The sequence below is a fragment of the Poecilia reticulata genome, linkage group LG7 (genome assembly GCF_000633615.1).
Source record: "Poecilia reticulata strain Guanapo linkage group LG7, Guppy_female_1.0+MT, whole genome shotgun sequence".
NCBI classification, from domain to species: domain Eukaryota; kingdom Metazoa; phylum Chordata; class Actinopteri; order Cyprinodontiformes; family Poeciliidae; genus Poecilia; species Poecilia reticulata.
In genome coordinates this window covers 19,519,846-19,543,277 of record NC_024337.1, presented here as the reverse complement: position 1 = coordinate 19,543,277, position 23,432 = coordinate 19,519,846, and the positions used below count along the sequence as shown (strand labels likewise).

Here is a 23,432-nt window from a genome sequence, read left to right as displayed (position 1 = left end):
TATATATTATATCTTAGTAGCATAACATCACTTTGAAAGACCTAAACTTTAATTTGGGTGCATGAAGTCAGTGGGGGGGAAAAAATCCAGTTTGCAAAGACTGCAAAATATTAGCACCCCTAAAGAAATCCAGGGTTCTGTCTTATTGTCTCATTTCTTTGGTCTCCCTACAGTTTTTAGGTTGCGAACCTGAGGAAGAAGTTTGATTTTTGCTCTTGTGAACCATTTCTGCCATGTGTTTTGGATCATTATCAAGCTGAAAGAACCAGTGCCAAATGATTTACTTTTCTTTTTTCTGGTACATTTTACAAGACTTTAATTTAAAATCTCCCAATATCTCAACATGTTCATGTTATACATTAAAAGTACATAGATGCTGTAATTAAAAGTATTATTTGGAAAAAAAAAACAAACAATGATTAAGTTGCATGATTATGCTGGTAGAATATAGTGATTTATGATAAATTTTGTATTGCATTGGAGTTGTCAACATATTTTCCATTTCTGTACATTAAAACATTTACATCAGACCACATAATGTGCAACTTTGCATGTTCTCACCCTGATCTGAGACAACCGCGGAGGTTTCACAGGAGGCTCCTCATAAGGCCTTTCGGCTAAGGAGGCTATGATGCGTTTCCTGTGACCAAGCAAAGTAATCTTAAGCACCTGCGGAGAAAAAAAAAGTGGGACATCATCTACTGAAGACACAAACTTTAGAAAAAAATCACTCGTTTAAAAGGTCATCAGTGGAGTCATACTGTGAAACAGTTTGTTGGAAGTCTATAGGAATAATCCACGGACGGTACTTCAAACCAAAGACATGACTACTTCTCTCAGAAGTTGGACCTACAACCTCTGTTGTAGGTCCTCCACAATCTCCTCTTTTGGAGATTTCCTCCTCCAAAAGGAAATCTCATCACCTCCTAGAAGTGACGCGCTAAAAACATCCTCTCTACATCCGAGTGTTCACCTTCGGAGTTTAAACTGACAACCTGACTTCTGTGCGACACTCTTGGAAACTAATTTCACCGTCTGATACTCCGCACGGTCTACCTGCGCCAATGTGACTCACATTGACGATCTCCAGCTCCCAAAGGTTTTTCACGCAGTCCAGGCTGCGGTAGCCGCTGGCAAGGAAGTTGGGCAGGTACTCGTGCAGACCCAGATTCTCCAGCCAGGCGGAGAGGGAGCTGCTGCCGTCACATCCCAGGGCTTTCACCTGCGGAAGGAGAATTCAGGAGAACGATGATGATGCCAGTGAACTGAAGAAGTAATTAGTAATTGCCACCAATTACTGTCAACTATTAGAATAACAAACATTTTGGGAAAAATTAATAAAATGCTGCAGCAGTGTGAAAATTAGTTCATTCAGAGTCAACAGTGGTGCAATGGCAACTGGAAACTAACAATTCAAAGCTAAACATTCTCTTAAAAAAAAAAAAAAAAAGTATTGGCATCTAAATTCATGCCAGCAGGTGGTCTGCATAATAAACTCAGTAAAAAATTAAATGGAAAACATTTGAGATAAAAAACTGATGTAAAAAGACATCAATGTTTTATGCAGAAATTTTAAATTCAAATAAAAAAAAGGTATCTGTATTTGTATTTTGCTTGATTGAGACAGTGCTATTGCCAATGTATAGGAGTTACAGAAAATATATATAAATATTACAAAAAAATTCACACGTGAGTCTAATTAAAGTGCATAGCTATAATGATTATTTCTCAAATCTGCAAGATGCTTTAGTGTCAAGGAAAAATGTGCATCTTCCATTAGCATGGAGTCTCATTATGCTAAAATAACTAATGAAGTCGGGGTGAGGATTCCGTCACCTTTGGTAAGGAGCGTGCTGCATGCAGGATCTTCTTCCTGTGGCTCGGATCTGTGATCCCAATCTCCCTCAAGTCTTGGTCCTCCATCACGTTGTTCCCCTGCAGAACAGAACACAAGCACAGCCGTTACTGCCAATAACGGGAATAGTGACTATTAAAGAAACTCTTAGGAGGACTTTGAGGAAAAGCATGCGACCTCTCAAAGAATAATCCAGTTTAGAAATCTATAACCTAATCATCTTTTTTTTAATCCCAAACAGGCTGCTTTTATCGAAGGTTAAATATAGCCAAGACTAATATTCCCTGAGAAAAGACTTTGCTGGTGAGTTAGTATCGATTCCAGATACGCAGCATTGCAAGAAAAGGTCAGCCATGACTGAGTGATATTCTCCTTAGACTGTTGAAAGGGGAGCACTTAAATGAGACCTAACAATACTTAAGGACTGGAATGATTAGGACGTAATGAGTTATGGTCAAGCTGGTCTTAGTTACATGAAATATCACCTTGGAGACAGTGTGGTAGATAAAGCAGAAAAGATCCATAAATCAATGTCTGTGATGCAGAGAGGTCAGCAATATGAGATGGAGGAGCAAAACAGCCGGCTACCGACGCCTGGTAGCCAGAGCTAACACTGAGATCAAAACGCACGCCAAGAGGGAGTGGATGTCGTTTGTTTTACTGCCCTGTTTGCTAATTTCACGGACCCGCAGTCCAACAAAAACGTCTTTATGGAGTAATCTCGCTCAAACCGGCCAGTAAGTAGTCAGCAAGAACTGCAAGTACACCTTGCAGGCTGCACATCGACAAGGTCAGCAACTAAATCTCATCTGTTAAAAGTATCAAAACGTTTGCCGCGGCTGCTGTATCAGGGACAAATTGCGACGCCTCAGTATCCATGAGGCTGACTCTTCAGTATGTGCCTCAGGTTAATCCTTTCGTGCTCAGACTTGCTCAGCACTAACGGGACGGAGGAGAGGTCGAACCCGAGGACCTGTTTTCCATGCAGAGGCTGCAGATGTAAACAAGGCGTTTGACTGTCCAATCCGTCAGTGTAAAAACCGGAGACACGGGTGTCAAACTCCAGTCCTCAAGGGCCGATGTCCCTGCAGCAAGCTGCGTCTCTGTCAGTACACCTGATTGACATAAGTAGGTCATTTCAGTCCTTGATTCAGGTGTGCTGGGCTTGGGACACATAAAAAAGTGGCAAAAGACTGACCCTCGACGGCTGGAGTTGGACATCCCTGCTGTAGAGCATTAGTGTCAGGATACATGTGGAATCACAACTTTAAGCAGTAATATGTCCTGTTTAATTTATACAATAACGATTAATGGAGCTTTTAGATGGGGAAAAAAAAGAGGAGTGCTAAATAAATAAAACTGAACTATTTTAAAATAGCTATAGCACTCCAGCTCACATCAGGACGCGATATCTTTGTTCTATTAATACCCGACACTCCGCTGACGTCATAACGATCATCGCCTAGCAGCCTTTCCTGCTGAGCATTGTGGGAAGCTCAGTGGATAATAGCACTTTTACAGAGTATAGATGACTGCATTAAAGCCTCAGAAGATGAACTGCTAAACAGCTTCACGGAGAGAGAGATATACACCGACTTCACATATTTCCCGGGGAGCGTTCAGATTTTTTTTCTTCTGCTGGGCAGGTGCTGCATTCAGATGGATATATCTTTTTAATTGTGGGTACTGTGGAGAGAGCTTGCACAAACTATTTTTCTTGAGTTGTGGGATTTTAAAAAGAAAATATACGGTTTATGACGCTGGGGCTTAAAGAAACACCTGAACGCATGAATGAATGTCTTCCCATCAGATGTGCTAGTTTCCATAAAGCATGGTTCCCCTGTTTCTATTTAAAATAAAAGTTTTCTTCAAGGTGCTGCTGGACAGAAAAAAGATTTAGCAGTGCTACCAGCGATGGAGAAACATAGAAAAATCATTTTTGGAGTGATATTAACATATAAATGTTTCTTTTTTTCCATAAGCTAAAAAGATTTGATAAACTGGGTGTTAAACTGGGTGTGGATGCAGTGGGGATAACTTTGTGGTACCAACTGGGTAGAATCACCAAACAAAAATATATATATTTTTTAAGATATTCACTCCATACTTGTATAAACTAGGTTTTTTTGTGCAAACTGCACAGTTAATTGTGGCTCTAGGTCTATAGTCGCCTCTTTACCAGCTCATATTGTGTATGGTTGGTACAAAATGTGCATGAAGGTGTTTGGTTTGAAAAGCCCCCCACCGCCCCCCAAAAAAAAATCACAAAAGAACAAAATGACAAAGGGAGAAATCACCAGAAACTTGACCATTCTTCTATCACTGCACTACTTTCTTTCAAAAGCTCCTCTTTCCCTCCTTTGCTTATCCAGAGAAAGGCCACAGACTTCCCACTGGACAAGAAGTGCTCTGAATTCATACTGGGCAATCAGGAGCACAGATTATTCAGACCATCTAAAGGACATCCAGCCAGTAATACTGATAATCTCAGTGTGTCATGCTAAACTGGCTGCGATCAAACTATTCAGACCTGGAGAAAGAAGCTGAGGAAGACGTGACTGGTCGTACAAAACGTCAATTTTCCCCCCCAAAAGAACTGCAGATTTGCTTAACTATATATTAAAATATCATAACAAACAGACAACAGAAGAATCAATCAACTCACATTCATTTAAATGTTAATATATGGAACCATTACTCTAATTTTTCTGCAGGGTTTCTCGACATTGATAAAATTATGTGAGAAGGATTGGGATGTTTTTCATGGCAGTGTACAAATACTGAAAGATGGCAAAGATAGAAAAACTGTTGATTTGGAGATTAGAGAAATGCACCATGAAAAAAATTAACCAATGTCGTGGGATTTGATGCTTGTTGTAGCCTCTGAGCAACTGTCAGATTAAAAACAAGCTTCCACTAATGAAGACTTTGCTACTAAATTTCATGTCCAAAGAAAATTTCCTCTCTTCTATCTGACCACAAAAAAAAATCTCTGGACACAAAAGAAGCTTGGCTCAAGCCCATAACCCACCAGAAATTAAGATTTCCTACATATTTTGCTAAATATTCCACAGTTTTACAGACTCAACTTTACAGAGTTCATAGCTAGTTATGTTCATTTATATTCATATTATAATACAAAAGTTCACTATGAGTTTACGACAAATTTTTGTACAACAACCAGAAAGCTGGAATGAAGGGAGGAAGGAGGGGAGTGAAGAACGCAAGCATGGAAGCCAGAAGGAAAGATCATTCGGAAAGAACAGGATCTTTCTGTTTCTGAGCAGAAAGATCCTGCTCAGAATCTTTCTGAGCAGGAAAGATCTTCCATGCCAGGTCTTTCCTTCTGGCATGGAAGCCAGAAGGAAAGATCATTCGGAAAGAACAGGATATTTCTGTTCCTGAGCATTACTTGCACCCTGGCTGTTAGGGGAGCCATTTTTGGGCAGGACATTTCTCCAGCAGTCGATAAAAAGCATCTAATAGGTTTCAGGAGCAGAACATAACACAATCAGTGCTCCTATTGATCCAAATCTTGAGCCTGGAGGATAGGACTGACATCACAGTGGACCAAGTGGGGGAGTAAAGACTTTTTAATTAGACACCAGGTACAGCAGACATGAATTAACCAAGAAACATTTATTTTCAACTTGATTTAAACAGCATATAAAGGTTGGAGTTTTCCTTTAAATATGGGACAGATTTTAGGACAACTGGTGGTCTCCAAAGCTGATCAAAAACAGAATTGTCTTTTTTTAGCTCTCTGCTCTGAAAAGGAGGGGATTCGAGGCTGAGGAAGACGAGTGTGAGCTACTTAAACCAGCAGTACGATTAAAACCCGGGGAGAAACTTCAGAGGCTTCAACACAGACTTATATCAACATTAAAAAGGATAAAAAAAATAAATACTTAAAGCTGTAATCTTGTGTTACGTAAAACACGAAGGTGGCTGAGGCATATATCAGTGATCACTGCACACTTCTGTGTATAAATAACAGCAGAAAATTCACAATTAGCAAATATTTATTTGTCAGACGTATAGTGTTTCCAGCTATCCGGTGCTTATTGAATTGAAGATTAATGGAACATGTTTGCCAAACTCGATTAAGCCATCTGTTTATGATGATTTCTCGCTGAGCAGGATGAAAACAGATCCCTGCTGGTGCTAAAGCGAATGTGCTTTTACTGCATCTATTTCAGAGTTTGTTTGTTTTGTCTCCAACTCTTCGTCACCAGCTGGGTCCCTCGTCCCCTCCTCCGTCTGTCCTCGTTACTCCCAGCAGCACCTGAGCTAACTCACAGTGGCATTGCACACCACAGGCTGGAGAAGTGTGTCGGCAAAGCAACAGCTACCCGTTGATCACTCAGGTGTTTCTCCAAACTGCTTTTTTTTTCTTTTTTTTTTACAGCGAGTTCTGAGTGAGAGGACATGACATCAGCCTCATGAGCTCTGGACAGGCTGACTTAAAGTGCTGGCTATACCCGAGTCAAGGCAAAACAAAGGCAAAAAATCTGACAGAAGCAGAGTTTCTAACTTCTTACTCTGAAATTGGCTCACAACCTCCTTCCAAAAGTTTATGTCCCTAAACAACTTGTGGTAAATGCACATTTCTTTCAACAATGGCTTTCTTCTTGCCCACCTTGCATAAATGCCAAACTTGACAAATAGTTGTTCTGTTAACAGATTTTTCAATCTGTCTTATTGGTCTCTGAAGCTCATTTTGCAGCTGCACCATGCTCCGTTCTCAGATGATGAAAATTGCCCCATGTGGTGTTACGATAACCCCTTCTTAAACTTGACAACTTGAACCATGAAGTGTTTTATGTGCTTATTGGTCTTCAAGTCTAACAAACCTGAGGCCTTTTGAGAACAGCTGTATTTATACTAAGCCACACACAGGTTGACAATTTACTAAATAAGTTATATTTTCTTATGGGTGAAAGACAAATGTAAGCTGCACCTTTTAAACTTCTTACGTAAAGAAAAAACATGTAGATTTTTAGTTCTGCTTCACAATGATGCACTATTGTGTTTCTCTGTTGCACAAAATCCTGGTAAAATTAATACAACTTGGTGGAAATGTGTAAAGTTCAAGGCAGTTGTGGCAACACTTTCAATAATTTGCTAATAGCAGAGCTGGTTTTTCCATCTAGTGCTTTAGCATTTTTGCTACGTTTGAAAACATTTAACGCACTTAGATAAATGTACTTTTCCATATTAACTGTGTAGCGTTAATTTACGTGGCTGTTTTGTTAACCTTTCAGTGAAACAAAGGTTACAGTCCTCAACTACAAACCTGAAACCACGAGTGAAATGTTGCTCCAATGAATCACCGTTCAGATGGATGCGCCTTGTTGAGGGCGACATGTTGCAGCACGTTATATTATTGACACATGGTTAACACATGGTTAGCATCTGCATGGATAAAGTTAACACTTTAATGTATACTTCCAATAGTTACACCAATTTAGCACTTTAGGGTTAGTGCAACTGATGTTTGTCATTAGTGTTTTAGGGTAACCTTTTAGTTATGAGTATGTACCACTGGTTCAAGGTATATTACATTTTTTGTAAGCACTGCTCATTTGGGAAACTTGTGGATAATCAGCTTAGAGCACAAAAACAGAGATACTCTGACATTTAAGTCAAACTGCAGCCATAAGATAAATTTCACAATAGATGATGTAATTGCAAAACTGAATTATGGACAAAATCCATCATTGAAAACAAATAACCTGCTGTTGCTCCAACAACACACACAAAAAAATGAGGTAATCACATTTCTGATCAAGTTACTTGGACCTTCCTCCATCTAAAGCAAGCTTCATTAATATTAATGCACAATTTGAAGTTTAACTTGAATAAGAGGAAAACTCAAAGGTCGTAGAAATGTTAAAAATAAAACACAAAATGTACCAGTGTCACTTAGAAAATAAAGACTCACCATGTAGTGGAGGTCATCAAAGCCATTCAGCAGCAGTTTGCTCTCGTACTGCGGCAGCCCCACGTGCTCCAGCCAGTCCCCCACGGGCTGGTCCAGCAGCCGGCCTGCAGCACCTGCTGACAGTGGAAAGCGCTTCAGCAGAGAGAAACCTTTCAGCCGGTAGCAGCGGCACTCTGAGGAAGAGACGTGGCATTGCCACATAATTCTCGGCCAGCAGAGCCGAGCGCACAAGCAGCAAGAGGCCGGCGGAGACAGCGTCCTACGAGGAGAGGGTGTCATCCCCCGCCGGGCAGCGGGGGCCGAGCCACAGTTAGCCATGATGGATTAAAATGCCCCCTGCAAGGGGTGAAGGGGAAAATAAAAATAGTACGGAGTCTATTTTTATTTAAACCAGCTGTGGTTTTGTTGGGAACAGCTTAAAATATTTCTAAAGCGAGATCCTGAAGCTCCAGACTTGCTTTGAGTTCATAAGTTGAGTGAACACAAATCCAGTGAAGGTCTTTTGTTTCAGGAAAGTGGAAAGTTGCTTATTAGGTGGTTGAATTACAGGTCCATTCTTTATTCACATCTTCAGCCTACCAACGAGATAATCCATGAGTTTCCGTGGGCGGATGCATAAAAATAAAAGAGAATAGAAGAAGTAGTAACAAGAGAAACCTGAGACATGCCTGCAATGAGCTGAGATTGATCACAAAGCAGCGCCACAGTGACAGCTGTCAGCAGCCTGAACTGGGAGCAGCCACCCAGTGCAAAGGCAGAGGACTGTCTCTTATCCTCCCAATATAATAATGTGCTCTACTTCATCACAATAAATTTGCCAATCACAGGACATCTGGTTTCCCAACACTTAAAATGCACACAAGACTTAAGTCTCACCTTTCACAGGACAAAAAAAACGCACAAAATGACTAATAAGCAACATAGGCTATAACAACATTTCCGCATATGATGCACAGTCAAAAGTCTATTTTCCACTCCTCAGATCTGCAGCAGATCCAACGCGCCGCCAGATGGGATTCCCACATCAAAACACTTGATCCTCGTTTGGTTCCTCCAGAAGTTTGTCGAAGAACAGAAAACAGGTTGCTCGCAATAAAACAACTCTTTTACGGACAACAGGGCTAAAGACAAAAGTCCGAGAGGGAAACAGTCGTCCTTTTAACTCCTCTGTAATGCAGAGCACACTGTTCAATCCTTCATGCCGAAGTGTAGTCTGTCCGTTGTCCTGCCCGTGATTCCCCCTCTCCTCCCTTTTTCTCTCCCTCTCCCTTCTTCCATGCACTCTCACCCTCCCCTCTCTCTCTCTCTTTCTTTGAAATACTGCAGGTGGATTATTTTTGTCATTTAACGATACTGTTTCAGAACCCCTCTTAACTGCATTTGGATTAATGTTCCTGGAGCATCTTTATCTCAGTCTTTTCCTTTCTTGCACTCGTTAGGTCTTCCTCTTCTGCTATATCTTTCACTCGTGAGTCAATCAGTAAAAAGCTGAAAATACGAGAGGCTGCCGGCACGGAGCCAATCGAATCCGAGCACCGTTGTCAAACAGAGGAGTAATCAGCAGGGTGGGGGGAAGTGACGCAGTTTCCCGTGTGTCAATTAGCCAGGGAGACTTTTCTCCAGCGAGTCTCCCCGGTGGTTTTCCTGACAGCAGCAGCAGCAGCAGCACCAACTGAGGCTCATATGCACACAACTCTGGGTCCAGACTCCACATCAGATCATCACATGGCTGCAGTCTGTGATGGAGCACTAACCACATTACCACTGAAGTGTCAGCTTTCCCTCAGAACTACAGAGTCAAATGCACTCACTCCACTGACATACGTAGTGGTTAATATTTTAAGAGCCCTCTCCAGCGCGAAAAACAAGCAGAGGGTTAGAATAAGAAGACTGCACCGAGGCACAGAGGAGGTGCTGCACCGATGAAATATATCGAAAAGTAGTTAACGCAGAGTCAAGGTGAATGTTGAGCGATGTGAGAGGGGAATGCTAAAGGGAAGGAGTCGATTGCTCGGGTTACCGCTACAGCTCCCATGGGCCATTCATCACCCCTGATGACAGGCTTCAGAAAAGCCAGAACAGTAACAGAGGAGCAGAGGCGGGGTACTTAAAACCCAGCACCAAATGTAATTAGGTCCCTGATCTTCCAATTAGGGATCAAAGTAACTTTAACTTTAGAAATGGCCTTAAGATGAGGAATATAGTTCAAAACAACATCAAGCAACTTATGGAGTACAGTCATGGGAAAAGTCCAATTAGAAGCCTGGATTTTTAACCATCTTCAGCACCAATAACTTCATGTGTTTGTTTGTTGCCTTACTTCAGCCGTTTATTGTGGAAATGTTCTGGCTTCGTCTTCTTTACAACACTGTCTTGGTTCTTTGAAAGTTGAACATTTGAAAGGTTCTCTTAACTCTAGTCGTCAAGAGCCGGGTTCCCGCAAGCTTTGGAGTCATATTCAGTAAATTCAATTAAAATATGCATTCTCATGAAGATTGTTGGCTACTAATGGAGTGTTCTTAGTTATATGTCATACTTACACTAAGTGTAAACAGAAAATTATGATGATTAGCGAAGATAAAGGCTTTTAAAACATCCATCTGTGTGTAATGAATCGATATAATGTGATAATATTCCTAAAATAAATGGACTATTCGATAATATTCTAATTTATAATCAAGGCTGAGTATCACACCTTACCCCTTGTTGATGTGGCACTTTAATGTATTTGATAATCAGCACCCAGCAGGGATTTTTGTTTTAATTCAATAAAAGAAGCACCGTTCTTAACATTACAGGAGAAATGACAGTGAGCGCATGAAAACAACTGTAGCCATACTCTACCTGGAGTATCATAATGCTGATCTCTGGAGAAATCGATGCCCGCTCCAATAAGAGTCATGATCTTCTCAATCTAGAGACAGAAGCACACAGGCAACAGTTAGGAATATTTAAGAGTCAATCATTTCGACATCCACTTTCGACTTTAATAGATCAGAAAACATCTTCTTGCTGTAAACAGCAGGGTCACTCCATCCCAGCAGACACAAACCATTTTAGGTCAAAACCTCCGTTGGGCTTTATTTCCAATTAGTTTAAGGATCCTTCAAAAGTTTATAGTTAGTCTACAATGTCACTGTATGTATGATTTAAGATTTGTTGGGATCCTTACCAACTATTTGTTTTTAACAACAGCATTTGTTGGAATTTTATTTCCATAATTTGGGGAAAGTGTTGACAGCGTGCATGGAAACAGTTGTAGCAAGAAATGTTCTGGAGAGAAGTTCACTCAGTCTCAGCTGAGAGGAGCAACCCAGTGTGATCTAAATCTGCACAACAGCAAGATATTAAATCAGAATAGAAAGAAAAAAGCATTTCATTTATTCACACTGGTAAATTAACTTTTGGCAAACATTGACAAAATGGAGATCTAGTAAAACTTTCAGAGTGACTGGAATAATTGCTTGAAGGTGCTGTTACGTGCAACCTCTCCTTTTTTAAGCAAAATGTGCATTTGCACAAAAAAAGTTCACTTCAGATATTTGATGTCTAAACAAAGAAGAGGAACTTTAGTACTTATTTATTTATCTTTTCAGATAGCTTCAAGGTTTTATGTCTTTTTTTTACTCAGAAAGAAGAAACCAAAGTAAGTTAGGTGTGTAAGTTTGCTTGGAGTGACCCAAAATTGAAGAAAGAAAAGAAAAAAAATATAAAAATTCCTGCTACAAAATATAATACGATTGTTTTCCCAGTGAGGAGGGTGTGACAGTTGTGGTTCCATCCATCTGACCATGCAGATACAACAGCCTCATCCCCCAGAAAATCACGAGGGAGCCGCAGCCTATTGCAGCTGAAATTGGACCAGCAGAAGGATCCACTCTTGGGAGGTCGCCACTCCATCACACATTTAATACAAAGAGACAGAAACCCACAAACACTCGCTCCAAAATGGCCCAACATGCAAGGTCTGTACTGGGAGGAAACAGTGAGCACATAGAAAACCCCACATAAACATCTGAGATCATGCAAATAAACACTGTGAAGGGCAGCTTAAGGACGCATAAAATGGCCGACCGCTCGTCCTCATCCGTCAAAGTGTTTCGGCTGATCCATTTGTTTAAATCTTCTGTGAAATTGGTGGCAGGCAGGTTTCTGCAGCCAAAACCAGCTTTAACACGTAGAATTACTTAAATGCAAGGCTCTATAGAGAAAGTGCACACCGGGTTAACGGAGCAGAAAGCGTTGTTCACACCTGAGAGAACCCAGACACCCATGTTTCTAGTAATAATTACATGCATCACCACATAATGCATATAAACATCACTAATGTTCCATCTCCAAACATTAGCATAGATTTTTTAATGCATGCATACAATTTAGAGAGGAAACTAGCTTCGCCGGGCAACGGTTGACCAAGCGGCTTAATTATCACCCCTGTCACAGCACAGAAACATGGGATCCATTCTAACCAGCCCAGAGCTGATTATGCATGGACATCAGGATTGAGTCAAATAAAAGAGAAGATACAGACAGGGCTGCTGTCACCGCTGTCAGATACTGTCAATCCGGATCCTGCGGAGTAAAGTCGCACGGCAGCTTTTTTCATCCGTGTCTCGCTGAGGATATTTCAACCAGAATCTGTGATGCTCTTAGAGCTCAAGAACTGAGATCTGCTTAAAAAGCTCCCAGACAGCCTCCGGTTAGCGTAATTAAATATGCAACGAGTTGCCACAAGCGTACAGTTGCAAGTCATCACTCATTGTGTGGAAGTTTAATGATCGAATGGTGCACAAATAAAACATCTCTTACTGCATCGGGGGAAGAAGCTTAACTTTAAAATTCGCACATCTATACAAGCTACAAGCATGCCGCCGTCAGGCTAGGTCAAAGCATCTGGGCTTGAAGAGAGAAATAAATGGACAGCAACCAAGACTTTTTTTTTCCACTTTAAAAGAAGACATGAAACCTGAAAGGATCCCCTCTACCTCGATAAAGAAAGCGCAGAGAGCCAAACCCCCAACAGACCAGCAGGTATTCACATGAAAACGGGCATCTTACGCTCTCAGTGGAGTCAGATCCTCCTTGTTTTGGGGAAGAAGAAGAAGAAGACATCTGAGTCTGCCAACAGAGAATTCAGTTTTTTTGTTTTTTTGTTCGACTTTCATGCACATGCCTTGCAAAAATATTCACCGCAGCCCTATTAATGAACATTATGTAAAGTTACAATAACACACTTAAAGGTATTTCAATGAGATTGAACGGGATAAACCCACACAACCAAGAGGACAAATCTGAGAAGAACATTATCTGTAAAGCTGTGAACATGGAAATCCCTGAAATATTCTTCAGAAATTAAAATAACCACAAATTACAATGTCAGAGCATGTAAATATTACCAAAACTAAAAGAATAACTTAAAACTAAATATGCATTTTATTGGTTGTTTGTGTTACTACACAGCTGCTTAAATGCAGAAATGCTTAAATACTTAACTGATAGTGGGGACATGGCAATAATCATCCTCTGCTATTTTGTGTTTTGTGGGTTGTAAACTAAGAGGTTTGGGAACCATTGTGTTAGAGAATACTGTGGGCTGCAATGTTGAAGCAAGAACAAACAATAAAAGTAACGCACCGAACCAGAACATGCTTGAAAAGAGACTGGCAAAGAACGAAGAACCAAAAAAAATTGAAATACTAGCTAAAATATGTAAGACTGTACTCAACCTTCTTGTGTTATCTCATAGAGTTTCATTTTACATCAAGTCTTAGAGCTTTTTGGACCATGAAGTACTCTCATTAGAAGGAGGTTACTAATGGAACTGGCGCAGTGTTTATAAATCATGAAAAGATTTAACCACATTTTGAACAGTCTAGTCTTCATATATGTGAATTAAACAGCTAAAAGCCAAACTTGAGGATGCAATTCCCTCCTAAAAATCCAGAAAAAAGAGAAGCAACAATCTAAACCTGAGGCAAGAGGACTATAATTCATACCACAGCTAGCTTGAGCAAGGCAATTTATAAAAACATAAAGTTTGTCAGGTAAGAAAAATGTGTATTTTTATGACCTCTCTGTTAGTACCAAACATCTGAAAGCCATCTGCAAAATAATAAATAGCGCAACTGAAAAAGAAAAGCTGCAAAATGATGACACTGGCTCTTTAAAATATAAAAATACCTCTCTCCAGCTAGAGAAAAGTAAGATTTCGAGACTGACAGTTTTAAATAACAAGACCTCAAGTGATTTGAAAAACTAAAGATAAAAAGTGGCATTAATTAGCGCTCCCGGTCTGCAGAACCTCGCCGCTGCAGAGCAGTTGTAGCTCCTGCTTTACCAGCGACAAGCCAGGGCTCTGGTCTCGTAAAGTGGCTGAGGTTTGCACATGAGGGAGGCCAAGAATCCTGTTGGAGGCATCACTCTGCAGCAACAATCAGAAAGGGACACTGCATAACACTGAATAATAATGTGTTTTTTTAATTTCACCCGTGAGAAAATCATATCACTGAAGTAGATGTAATTCTGCTGCACGTTCAACAGTCTCAGGATGAGTCTTAAAACACAAACAGTGGCGCAAATCTGCATATAGATGCAGAAACAAAACACACACAAGTGTTTCTGTCTCGCTGAATCACTTCTACTTGCATTTTATAATGGGGAAGGGAGTAGCAGCAGGTCCGGTGAGAATCAGAGTCAGCTAGCGTGAAAGACAGGTGGGATATAGTGTTGGAACTGGGCAAATATACCCTTATCAGGGGATATGAGGCAGTAATGTCTTCAAGGTAAATTATATCTACAGCAAGAGGGAAAAAAATGGTTCAGGACTAAAAAGAGCTGAGAGGCATGAGAAATAACAGAGGAGAGTGTGCTTTTTTTTTTTTTACACATGAGGCCCAAATCAATACGCAGAGAAGGAAGGGAGGGGCTCATTGTTGCAGAAACTCCCAATGAACAGAGAAACACAAAGAGAAAGGCCAGAAGTCACCGGCAAGGTGGAGGTCAACAGCTGAAGAGCCGGCGATGATGAGAGACGGTCCTGGTGTGAGTCAACCTATTTATCATTCTGCTCACAGTGGGCCTGCTTCTTGGGGATGACTGAGCACAATAAATTCACTGAACTGAGACTTCAAAAAATCTTTTCATCCGCAGCCTTTAAAAAAAAAACAAGCGAATAAAGTTAGATGGGGTGATTATGGGAGACAATAAAGGACACCTGGCACAGAGAGAGGCAACGACAGTTCACCCAGACTAGGGGGACTAAAATTGACAAACTGGCAACAAAGCGAGAGTTGGCTGCAAACTATAGAAGCATCACAGGGAACACCAACACCCCACTTTCAATGGAAGGTGCCAACACTTCAATGCCACAGCAGGACAAAGCACAGTCAGCAGTTGCACCAACCTCCTCCTGAAATAGCCCAATGTCACGGTTACATTTTTAGAAAAAAGCAGCGCAACGACCAGAAAAACTTTTTTTATCTTTCATCCAACAACTTTTTCTCTCCTTTGAATAAAGTGTGGGCAGTAAATGGTCTCCATATGTCTCGTTCTCGGCACTGTGTGGGGACAATCCCGACAAGTTGGAGAGCAACAGAAAATACATGTTCACGTAAAAGTGAATCGATTACAAAAGAATCAGTCAGATTGACATTGGAAAATCTGACATTCTTCTCTCAAGAAATTCGTTGACAAAGAAGTTGATGGACATTTTTTTCTCACTTTTATATGTCATAGTCTGAATCAGGTCACGACATCAGAAAATCGTAAGTTGGTACTGGCCTAAAAAAACCCTAGTCGGAGCATCATTAAACGCAATCGGCAAATTTTTATCAAAAAAAAATTATTCGTAAGCAAACCACTGATTTGCCCCATTACACGGCTTAACTAATGAAGAATCAAACTTTAATCCGTAGATGTAATGCAAACATGTTGAAAGAGCTGCTGTCTGTAAGGGAATCAATACTCACAAAAGCTGGCTTCATAGTGGCTAGTGGGTCTGATACGTGCAAATCAAAAGTGAAGTTAAAAAGTGCAGTGTGGTAGCAGATAGTGACCCTCTCCCTCCGTGTCTTTCTGCAGCTCTACGTCTTCTTTTCTCCAAGCGCCGGCCCACACAATGTGCCCCCTTTGGATTGTCATCTCTCCAACCTGCATTAGCATGCGCTTTACGCACCCACCGTGCAAAACACACACGGCACAGTCACACTCTGAGCTTCTTAAATGGAGAAATGCATAGGCCAGGACCTCATGCAAGTCTAATCTCCTTGTCTTGAAACCAGAGGCAGAGCATCCACAGATGTGTGTGTGTGTGTGTGTGTGTGTGTGTGTGTGTGTGTGTGTGTGTGTGTGTGTGCGCGTGTGTGTGTGTGTGTGTGTGGCATAAAAAAAAGGAAAAGAGGGAGGGTGGACAGATACAGAAAAGAAAAGAGCTGGAATATTTAGCAAAGCATTTTAAAAGGAGAGAAAGATGTTTTTTTAAAGGGGTATGTAAATGCACCAGGGGGTGGGTTCGGCAGCGTCCTGTGAGACCCCCAGACCAAATGCTGTCAAATAGCTCTAAAGAGAGTTGGGGAGCAGCCAGTCGTGACCAGAGACGGCTGTCACAGCAGCTCGGGCGCTCGCTGGTAGATGCGGTGATAAGGGCTGAAGAGAGGGCAAACACAGCAAATAGAGAAGGGACTTCTCAAGTTTTCGACGACTCGGCCAGCATCATTAAAGAGAGTGCAGGCACGGCTATACCCAATCAAACTTTTACAACTTCCCTCACAAATTCCTCAGCACTAAAGATAAATATTAAAAAGATTCCATCTTGAGCACATGAGGGCTTTTACTCTTTGATTAGAAGAAAAAAATAAAACAGAAAATGTTTGAGGATTTTGAACACAGACCTCAAATGCACCTGAATCAATGTACATGTGAGAAGAAACTTTCTTCTTACCAAAGTCTTACCCAATCCATAATTCACTCATCTCATTTAAAATTGTATTAAAAACAGAGAGTGAGAGAGAGAGAAGAAAACATCATGGTATCTTTTTCCAGCAGAAAGGACAGAGTTGAGCGCTGTGGCTTGCTTCTTCAAAGCCTCCTTTCACAGGCAGCAGGCTTAAATTTTGTACGTTGCAGCTTAGCGCTTGTACATTTCAAAGTCACTCTTGCTGCCATATGCGTGCAGTTGTAAAGCTGTTGGTGTGGCTTGACAGGCTGTTTCACGCAAACACAATCTGTAGGTTGCAACAGAGAAGCGAAGCAAGGAGCCTTGACATGCATGACATCAATGGGGGCATGATATTTTTTCCACCCTGCAGGAACAAACTAACATTTTACATTTACATTCTACTTCACTGTTACTATAATCCTAAAACAATTCAGTTGTGCTGCCAATTTATTTGAATAGAAAAAAACCCAAAAAACTCATAATAAATAAATAATCAGGGCAGAAATGTTCAAAGACTTTTGTTCTGTGCAACTTTTACAAGTCCGCTAGTTCCTGTGCTTGGTGGGCTGGCTTCATGTTTGCACAACCGTCACTATAAAGGCAACAAGATGGCTTCAGGAATGTTATTAGCTGCAGAGGGTATCTGGGAGGAGCAGCGGCATCCAATAACCGAGTAACGACACGGATGCCTTAATCATGTCACGCTCTCCAAAAGAGTACATCCCCTCTGGCAATGTAGGAGAAGTGTTTGTGAAACTATATAGTTGTGCTTTACAGTGAACCATCAGAAAGCAAGCCATTCAAGGTGGATGAAATAATAATACAAAAAAACTAATGCAAAAAATATTTTATTTGAGTTTGTTACTCACCTGAAATGCAATAATTAGCTACATTTTTGGAAGTGTCCATTTTATTTTACCACATTTCCAGCTAAGAACTAAATAAACTAAAATTTACTGATTGAATATGCTTCTTGAGAAAAATGTGGCGATTTAAACATTTTGCAAATATAATCTATGACATTTTTCACAAAAATCCTGACTATGATGAAGCAAAATTAGGTCTAAAGATGCAAAACTGCTGCTACTTTTTACAATTGCAGAATAAATGTGTGCCTCCACATTTATAGGCAAAACAACCTTAAAATAACTGAATCTTTACTCTATACAGATTCCTGCAATTTTCTAACAGTGAGCTTTAAGTAGGGTTCATGTCCTGTTGTTTTAGTCTCCGTTGTAGTTGTTTTAAACTTTCTAATTTCTGCTCTGACATTAGTTATGAGCAAGTTTAAGCAAGTAGCCAATTCCTGTAGCCATTTTTTAATTATAGGTATCCACATGTGTGTCGAAATTTAATAGATTTTTCTGTTATTCCAATTTTTAAAGAAAGACACAGGCCTCTTTTTCAAACTATATTTATACCTGAGGGAAACAGAAAATTGTGAATTTAAAGTTCCTATTAGGATGAGATTTAATCATTTCTTTCTCTCCATATTCTCCATATTATGCTACTAAATGTGAAGAACGTCAAAGGGTGAGTCAAAGATGTATTGAGCAGATTTAAATTTAGGTAGGGGACAATTTAAATGGGATTCCCAAGTGAAATGAAAATGATGGTATAAGTTCAGAAAAAAAATTGGAACAACTGGTGCAAGCAAATATAATTAAAACAGACACAAAAAATGTTTATACTGGTTATGTGGTTTACATGTTCCCAACAGTCTGGATGATTAGGATCTCAATTGTTTTCCTTTATTTTCGAGACATTGATGTCTGTGCAATATATATATGTGTGTGTTTGATCAGCCACATAGGATTTTACAGGACTATAATTGGAAACGAGGTGGATTGCATGTAGAATTAAGCGCCACAATGAAATAAAAACAGATTTTTTTTTTCCAATTCATACTTATTTTTATAGTCTTATCAACTTTTGAGATATATTTGACATATATATCCTTCTGTCATGACTAAGAAATAAATAAAAAAATCTTCCTACTGAATTAATCTAGTAAAACTCAGAAAATCTGGTGAGTTGACCAGAGACACAGCTGTGCTTTATGATTCCACAGAGGCCTGTCACACAAGAACAAAAAAAAACAAAAACAAAGGTCACTTTTGTCTTTTCTAATTTAAATCTTTAACAGTGCCAAAACTCAGATCAAGAGAAAATGCCCTTTGAAGTCCATACCAATATAAAATCAGATGCTCAAGGTTACCTTGACAGAGCAACAAGTCGGAATGAGCCACACTGCCAAGATTTTACAATTCACCTCCAGAACAGGGAAGTGTTTCCTGTAAAAAGCGTTCTACTGGCCAGGGTCCATCCCAGAGTAACTAAAGTTGGAAGTGTTGACATGAGTATTTCCAGACAGCGCAAACACAGGGTCGAATTGCTGTCGTGCATAACTGCCCCTCAAAGACCACCTTCTCCTCTTCGGCGACAGCCTGCTGCAGTGCGGCTGGCGGTGCAGCTCTGAAATCCATCAGCCCGCAGGGAACTGCAGCTACAGTAAGGTAGCTTCTGGCAATTTATCACTGACAAATAATAAACTCACACTCACATCCAAGTGAGGAGTAAATAAGACATTTATAAGTAATGTCTACAGTCGGGAGGGAGGTATTAACAGTTTATGTTGGTGCAAACAAAAATGACGCTGCAGCAACAGTGACGCCAACAGCTGGACTGTCTCAACATGCCATCATTAGAAAGCTCCATTGGTGATTACAGTCTGCACTGTAGTCCAGCAACCTGGATACAAACTTGTCCACAGCAGCAAAAACATTGCAACATAAAGTATTCTTTCAGCCGTGTGTAGGTGTGTGTGTGTGTGTGTTACTGTTCCTCATCTAGCTCCACATACAGTAATGCGCACACACTGAACTTGTTTTCTTAATAAAGAAAAACAACATAGCTCAAAACCAAATGCCCTCAGAAGTCACTTATTTAGAAAACATTGCTATTTTATTGTTGAATATAATTCCATGACGTAAATGATTATGGAAAATAGTTTAAGAAAAGGATTGCTCCAAAACAATTAAAGGTAACCAAAATGTTACATGCAAACAGCCCTTTTTGTGTGTGAATCTGCGCACATTGATGTTGCCAATGACGATTGTGATTTGATACACTGTGCAGCTTTGCCACAGATGCTTGTTTGATAATCTCTGAACAAACAGCACCACAGAGACCAGTGAACACAACAAACAGGTCAGGGATAACGTTTGACGCAGTTAGGTTACAAAACATCATCCCAAATTTTGAAAGTCTCACAAAACTGTTCCATAATCTCCTGAAAATGAAGAACACGGCTCATTTGCAAACATACTTAAAACATCACAATCTAAATACTTAGAAACGTGATAGGAAAATGGAGGCGAGTAAATATAGGGCAATGCTGCAGAAAAGATATGTTAAGAAGTCACATAAATCACCACTGGAATGTGACAAAACATATATTAAGTCAAGATGCATGACTATTTCTGCTAGTCATGTTCTCCAAAGGCTGGTCATGTGGAGAATTCAGGAGTGATTACTGGGAAACAACTCTCAGATTACGCAGATTATGTAAAATTGTTCTAGCACAATAACTAAAAGAAGCCAAAAGAGAAAAATTGTCAAATCTCAAGATAACGACCAGAAACTTGACATTTTAAATCCCAATTTATTACTTAACCAACTATAATAGTATAGCTATCAACTGTAAATCTCTAATAAACCATAAATAAAACTCTTGAAGGGAAATTTTTCCACATACAGTAGTATACAGTAGTATTGTATGGTTAATGTTTTTCTTGTGAACTGTCCACTTTACGGTTTCCATGTCTCCACAAGGACCAGAATCTTTTTTTCTTTACACGGAAAGAACTGAAGCGCCGATGTGAGCCTTTGATATTCTTAGTCTCATGTTCCAAATCTCTGTCTTTTGTCTCTGCCTTTCAGCTTCTTGTTCATTTTATCCCCATCTTCTTGCCTTGCCTTCTCTAATCTTCTTTCACAGAAGCTCTCTTTAGCTCTTTAACCACATCCAGACAAAAAGCATTAACGTGCAGAGTGGATAGAAGAGGGGGAATATATTTAGTTAGGAAAATCCACACGAGTCAGGACTGAGGAACTACAATCAAATTGTAGCTCGAGAAAATGTTTCGCTTGGGGAAATATTAAATGTTTTATCATTTACGTGCGCAAACAGATTTTGCATTAGCTGCTGTGTTTGCAGAAGGTTTGAGCTCAACATGTTTGAGCTCCCCTCGCAGCAAGACAGGTGGCTAATCAATCTGCTGTTTACAGCTGATGTTTGAATTCATCAGTGCGACAGAATAAAAAAACTAAACTCTGAATAACTTTACAAAGCAAAGACAGACAAGGAAATACAGACACAAGTAGTATAATCATCCATTTAAATCAAGTTCCAAATTAAGAAGATACTTCAACAAACATTGCGTAGCCATAACATGCACTAAAAAGTCTTTTCTGAGAGCAGATGCTTACCTCGTCCCATTCTGAGGTGAAGGAGGGAGACTTCTCCAGTCTCTTTTTGCCGGTGCTACAGTTGGAAACGGACTCGCTCCGGTTCCCCAGCCCCCCTTCCTCCTCACCGGGAGGCGACACGAGCAAGTCAGAGTCGGACTTGGAGAGGCTGCGGGCCAGCTTCAGGTCGCCCGGAGGGCGCATCCTGATGCCAGATCCTGCTCCCGCCGCGCCGTCCCTGGGCTCCTTGTTCACAGTGGCGTAAATCGCTTTCGGATCGCAGTCCGTCAGGATGGCAGCCATGCTGGGTCGGCAAGGGGAACGCGAAGCAGCCGGCGGTTCCTCTTTCCCTTTGGCGGGTTTCCTCGATTCCGGCTGGCCTTGGTTTGGTGGCAGAACACCTGGAAGCCTGAAGGCGTCCTCACGGCTGTCGACGACGGGAGAGGATCCGTGCAAGAGGCCAGTGAACTGCTCTGGGACACCTGCTGCCTGATCCTGGCTTGGCTGGGAGTTATCTGAACACAGAGGGAAGAGAAAAAAAAAAAGGAAGAGAGGCAGCTTGAAAGAGCTAGAAAGTGGACTTTACTCTGAAGAACAGAACCAGAGAGGAAGGCTAATAAGAAACCACCCACACAAACCCTGAAACAGATCTGCAATTGTTTCCTACCACGAGCGACGGAGGGAAGAAGAGGGAGAGAGAAGAGACGGAGCAGGGAAAGGGCGTTTGTTGGCAGGCGAAACGAGCGAATTCCAGAGCCAGCTTGCAGCCGTCTGACGGCAATCACAGGCTGCCTGCGTTTTGTAACAGAGAGTTGAAGCAAGACATCGCAGTGAGCTGCTTCACGTCAACCGGGATGTTGGGTCAGCTTCCCCAGCTAGGAATCCCTCCAAGCCACTAAATCATCTCCTTGTGCAAACCTACACACATTTAATGCCGCAATAAAACGAAGAGAAAAACTTACAGTGGCAGTCCTTAGCAGAAAAAACAAACTCTCAATGAGATTGAAAGCGAAGACAATTAGATTTCCTCCCCCCTCCCTCTCCCAAAGGAATTACTGCTTCCTAAGCTTCTTTTCCCACAATCAAATCTACCACAACTCAACTGTGCCTTCTTGAGAAACAACCAAACCCCAAGAGAACAAAACCCACTTTTCTGGACCCGGTTCTACAGTCGTCCTCTCCTCTAACGTAGCGATGCGTGCCGCCGTCTGCTGCCTTCGCCGGCCGTCCTCTGCGTCTTCTGGCTTCTAATTCTAGACCCTCAGGGTGGCTCAGGAATGGAAATTTGAATCACCCTATCCTCTAGCAGCCAGACTCCTGATAATTAGTGCTGTGACACATGCTGTGGGAGTGTGTGTGTGTGTGTGTGTGTGTGTGTGTGTGTGTGTGTGTGTGTGTGTGTGTGTGTGTGTGTGTGTGTGTGTGTGTGTGTGGGTTCTGTTGGGGTGACAGGGTCGGGGTGTTTGGTGACAGCGAATCTGGGGCAGCAGAACCGCAGGAAAGAAACAACCCGGTGCAGTCGGTGCACTTCGGTCCTACACAAAACATGCAATAAAAATAAACAGAATCCAACTGAGCTCACCGATGCTCATCTGTACCGTTTCAGGGACCATTTGCAATGAGGGAGTGAACTAAACAACGCCCTGACACACAGAAAAAGAGTGTGTGGGTGAGTTTTTTTGCGTGTGCCCTTTGTAAGGGGTGAGCGAGTGTTCCGTACACATGTCAAGATCACGACCAAACACCCACGCTCTCCTTGGCAGCTGGAGGAGTGTGAACGCCCAATGAGCACATCAGTGTGAACCCAATGGGCCCACGTGGTGTTAGCCCTGGCAGGGAGTTAAACACAGACACACACAATCAGATGATAAAGCAGTGTTTAGTACAGGAGTGAGGTCACCGCAGAGGTGGGACGTGTGTTTTACTTGGCAACATCAACCCCACTAATATCTGACTAATGATGTCATGTTTGGAGGCAGCGCTGGCCGTCATTCCTCCGTCTGTATCGTTCCGAAGTGGAAAAACGTGCTCTGTTTTTAGTTTAAATTCAAAGACATTCATTCGTTTGAGTCACTGTGACACTTCAGACATGTGGACGTTACTAAAGCTGCTAAAGACCTCTGTTCACAATTCCTGCAAGAAATAAAAACAACAATTACCCCTTTCCTGAAAGTCTAATAAAAGACAACTTACTTCTTCAAAGTGTGCCTTTTTGAAGAATTAACACT

The 23,432-nt window shown here is 41.1% G+C and overlaps 1 protein-coding gene across 8 annotated transcripts in view; it reads right to left on the bottom strand.

Moving 5' to 3' along the window:
• Positions 1–23,432, bottom strand: part of LOC103467942 (ankyrin repeat and SAM domain-containing protein 1A) — a 69,537-nt gene that overhangs the window by 7,938 nt on the left and 38,167 nt on the right. For 4 of the 8 annotated variants that reach the window (XM_017305846.1, XM_017305843.1, XM_017305845.1 and 1 more), the window contains 7 exons: positions 21,226–21,719; positions 12,858–12,917; positions 10,644–10,713; positions 7,800–7,915; positions 1,837–1,935; positions 1,076–1,222; positions 562–669 (listed from right to left, as the gene is read on the bottom strand). In XM_017305846.1, coding sequence (XP_017161335.1) covers positions 562–669; positions 1,076–1,222; positions 1,837–1,935; positions 7,800–7,915; positions 10,644–10,713; positions 12,858–12,917; positions 21,226–21,719 — 1,094 coding nt within the window. The remainder of the gene's footprint in view (positions 1–561; positions 670–1,075; positions 1,223–1,836; positions 1,936–7,799; positions 7,916–10,643; positions 10,714–12,857; positions 12,918–21,225; positions 21,720–23,432) is intronic. The other 4 variants (XM_017305847.1, XM_017305850.1, XM_017305844.1 and 1 more) reach the window with 3 other exon arrangements.